Source organism: Geospiza fortis, unplaced genomic scaffold, assembly GCF_000277835.1.
Source record: "Geospiza fortis unplaced genomic scaffold, GeoFor_1.0 scaffold40, whole genome shotgun sequence".
Classification (NCBI taxonomy): domain Eukaryota; kingdom Metazoa; phylum Chordata; class Aves; order Passeriformes; family Thraupidae; genus Geospiza; species Geospiza fortis.
Genome location: NW_005054297.1, coordinates 25,433,911 through 25,437,683, shown reverse-complemented (window position 1 = coordinate 25,437,683; position 3,773 = coordinate 25,433,911). Strand labels below are relative to the sequence as shown.

The window sequence follows — 3,773 nt, the reverse complement described above, 5'->3', positions numbered from 1 at the left end:
TCTCTTCACACATAGAAATGGCTCTTAAATACAAAATTAGTGATATGTTTTTGAAGATATTTCAGCTCATTATTAAGGTCTTGGGGTTCTCTTCTTTTTTTCTCCTTTGTTTTTTCTACTTCCTATATTTTTTTTCTTTGAGGGACTTACCTCATTTTTTGCATTCATATTTGTTGTTTCCCCTCAAAAAGATTCTAAGTGGTTCCATGGAATACTTTACGAGCTATATTTGCAAATCTGTATCTCTGCTTTGAGTTTCATAGTCTTAAATGTGGCATTTATTAGATTTCCCAGTATACTTTCATAGAAGTGCTTTTTTAGTTGTCTTTATGGTCCATCACTCAGAAATTTTAATGCAAAAAAACCCCTACGGTTCTGAAATTTATTATGTTTTGGTTCTAATAATGCATTATAAAGGGAGTAATAAATAAACAGGCCCTTCTTTCTGCTTCCCCCATTTCCATCTTTTCAAAATGTGTAGCCCAAATAGCAAGTAGATAGATCTAGCTTTACTCACGCCTTCATTCCAAGCTCACAGATTGATAAACTTTTGTTGTGAAGTAAAGGAGACCTTAGGATTAAAGGACATCCTTTAATATCCTTTTGGATATTTTGATAACTGAAGCTTGGTTGAAAGAAGCTTGGTGTTCTTCAAATCCCAGAGAAGGTACTCACTGCTAACTATTTAATTCTGTTCCATCTGTTTACAAGGTATTCCAACACTTCAGTGGAAACATCCCTATTGTATAATGTCTATCCATTCAGCTTTTATCCTCTGTACTGCGCAGCTTTTACTTTCTAAAAGTTCACTTACACTTTATCATCCTGTCAGATTTCTGTTATGCTGGCTGAGCACATTGTCTCATTTACTGTCACTTCTAATTAGTCCTAAATTTCAACAAGCCTCATTTTCCTGCACGTCATTTTCTGTCCAAAATTTTCTAAATCTTCTGTTGCAGAACAGCTCTGGTCTTTGTATGCTGCGATATGGTAGATGGGCACGCAAGGCATTTTATCAGTGTCTTGCTGTAGTTACTGTCTCTCTGCTTTAATGCATCCTGACCCAAATGTTTTCTGAAATAGTTTCCAACATTGACTTAACAAAGGATTTATGTAAGCTGACATATTTGTTGTTTCTCCTTTGTATCGTTCAAATAATTCTCTGGTTAATTCTGCGTATTTTGATATGTTTGCAGGTGTTGGTGTGTTAAACAATTTATTGTATGCAGTAGGTGGTCATGATGGTCCTTTGGTAAGAAAAAGTGTGGAAGTGTTTGACCCCATTGCCAGTACCTGGAAGCAGGTTGCAGACATGAACATGTGCAGAAGGAATGCAGGTATGTGCAACAATGACTAAAATTGTGCCAATGTCAATTGTGAATGGCATATACCTGGATTTCTGCTTCTTTCATAAAAAACCATGCTTTTGGGGGGGTGTGGAAGTCAATTACTAATTTTCATTCTGGTTTCCTGCCCTTTTTTTCCTGCCCAGGTGTTTGTGCTGTAAATGGTCTCTTGTATGTAGTTGGAGGAGATGACGGTTCCTGTAATTTATCAACAGTGGAGTATTATAATCCAACAACTGATAAATGGACAGTTGTGTCATCTTGTATGAGTACAGGAAGGAGCTATGCAGGTAAGGCATATAGATATTGTTAATACACTTTTTAAAGTATAACATTTGACAAAGCATCCAAACAGAGTCTTGTCTAAGGTAAAATCTAAGATAATAAAATGGGTAGGAAGAATCTGATGGTACATTTTGAATGATGACTTCAAATAATTACTCACCACAAGGAAAAAAAAAGGGATTAAAGTGTAATCCAGAAGGATTTAGCTCATACATGGTGAGTCAGAAAGATGATTCTGGTATGACCAGTTTTTTTAACAAGAAATATGTGTCTCAATCTAAGGGGTCCAATTCCACAGTTCTTTGGGATTTGATATTTAGAAAATGAGCTGTTTCAGGAATCTTTTCCTTCAATAACTGCAGTTTTTCAAATGTGAATGTTAACGATGTATCTCACTGATAGCAAAATTAAATTTGATTAGTCACAGAAACTTTCATAACTTGGCACTGATTCAGACACCTTTGTGTCAAAGAGAAATTAGGGAAAAATATGTGCATTGTCGCTGGTGCAGTTAAATGCTATTTGCAATGTATCATATTAATTTTTTTCTTGATTTTAAAAACAATACTGCCTAAAGATTTATCCCTTTTTCTCTCCCTCCCTCTAGGTGTTACAGTTATTGACAAACCATTATGATCAGTAAAAGGATTTTCAACTTGATTATGCACTAGAAGCAGTCTTCAACAAGTGTATTTGAAGTGACTGAGTATCTAAGCACTTCTCTACTTGTAGCTGCACCTTGAGTCACAGTGGAAGATGTGACTGTCTACAATTACAGATGACAGATGATGAAGATTACTCTAGGTAGAAGCAATTTGTAGGATTATTCTGCAGTTGAGCAGAAGCTGATTGAACTTTCGAAGTCTGGTAGACCAATTTTTTTATTGCAAGGTCTTCAGAAAAAACCCAACACTTTCATAAGGACCGGCTTCTGTCAGTCATGACTGAGAAATGGATTGTGAGTGAAGAATGGTGTTTATTCTGGTGAAAGTAAATTTTTGTCTTATTTTTTCCAGAGACTAATAAATATATTTAAGGAAATGAACTGTCAGTCTTCATTGTAGGTACTGAATCCCACCTCAGTAATTCAAACTGGCATGGGGTACATTTGTTTCCTTTTATAAAACTTTTGTTACGTAACTATACTATGTGCATATGTTTGTGTGAGCATAAGTTGCTCTCTATTGAAACTCTTCAAAACCTGATTTTACTATTTATAATTTGGCACAGTACTTTGAATATGTCAGTACTATGTTGTAAAACAGAGATGTATTTTTTGATATGTAACAATGCTTAACACTAATTCCCGCTGAAGGAGATCAGAGACGGTTTGACACTTCTTGAGCAGGTGTAATTTCAGTATCTTTTTAATAAAAATGTTGTCTGTACTTACAAGGTTTTTCTTTTCCTGTTCAATTTTGGTCACGTTTAGATGTTACTTCTTTTTTACCTTTTATCCAAAAGGTGATTTGGCATGAAAATAACTGAAAATTTATAGTGAATGTATGCAATTGCGTTGAACTTGCATGGTACAAAGGCCTATTTGTGCGTGTAATCTCAGCTTCTATTAGCCAATATCTGAATACACTGTATATGGCCATGCTTATACAGCAGCACATTTTTATTTGTTCTTGGATGGCCTCCTTTTAACATGACCAAAGCTACTGTCATATTTGAGACATTTTCTTCAAATAAAAGTTTGTACATTGTTTCCTAATGCCAACAGGTCGCTTAAAACTTGTGTTTCTCACGGGGGGAAGGGAGCGGGGAGAAGCTGGGGCTCTAAAGGTCTGAATGCCAATGAATTGGGAGTTATTAAGGTTTAGAGCCATGCATGTGAACATTGCTGTTTTGCCGCAGGTCAGTTTCTGGACGCTGTGGTTGTCCATGAGTGCACGAATGGCCACCACTGGCTTCCATGAAAGCGTCCGAGCTGTGACACTGCAGGTGGCAGGCCGGGGAGTCACGTAGTGCCCGAAGTCCGTGTGCGGTGTGACGCGCGCTGGGGCGAGGCGGGGGCTGTGAACGGGCACCGTGTATCGGCATTGTACACTTTCACCCGCGTGACACATCCGTGGAATGTTGTATCGGCATTGTACACTTTCACCCGCGTGACACAACCCGGGAACCCGGCTGGGGCCG

General features: G+C 37.6%; 1 protein-coding gene across 1 annotated transcript in view; it reads left to right on the top strand.

Moving 5' to 3' along the window:
• Positions 1–3,354, top strand: part of KLHL2 (kelch like family member 2) — a 50,570-nt gene extending 47,216 nt beyond the window's left edge. The window contains exons 12-14 of the mRNA XM_005415563.1: positions 1,197–1,337; positions 1,493–1,636; positions 2,239–3,354. Coding sequence (XP_005415620.1) covers positions 1,197–1,337; positions 1,493–1,636; positions 2,239–2,267 — 314 coding nt within the window. The 3' untranslated portion in view covers positions 2,268–3,354. The remainder of the gene's footprint in view (positions 1–1,196; positions 1,338–1,492; positions 1,637–2,238) is intronic.
• Positions 3,355–3,773: the final 419 nt, after the last annotated feature.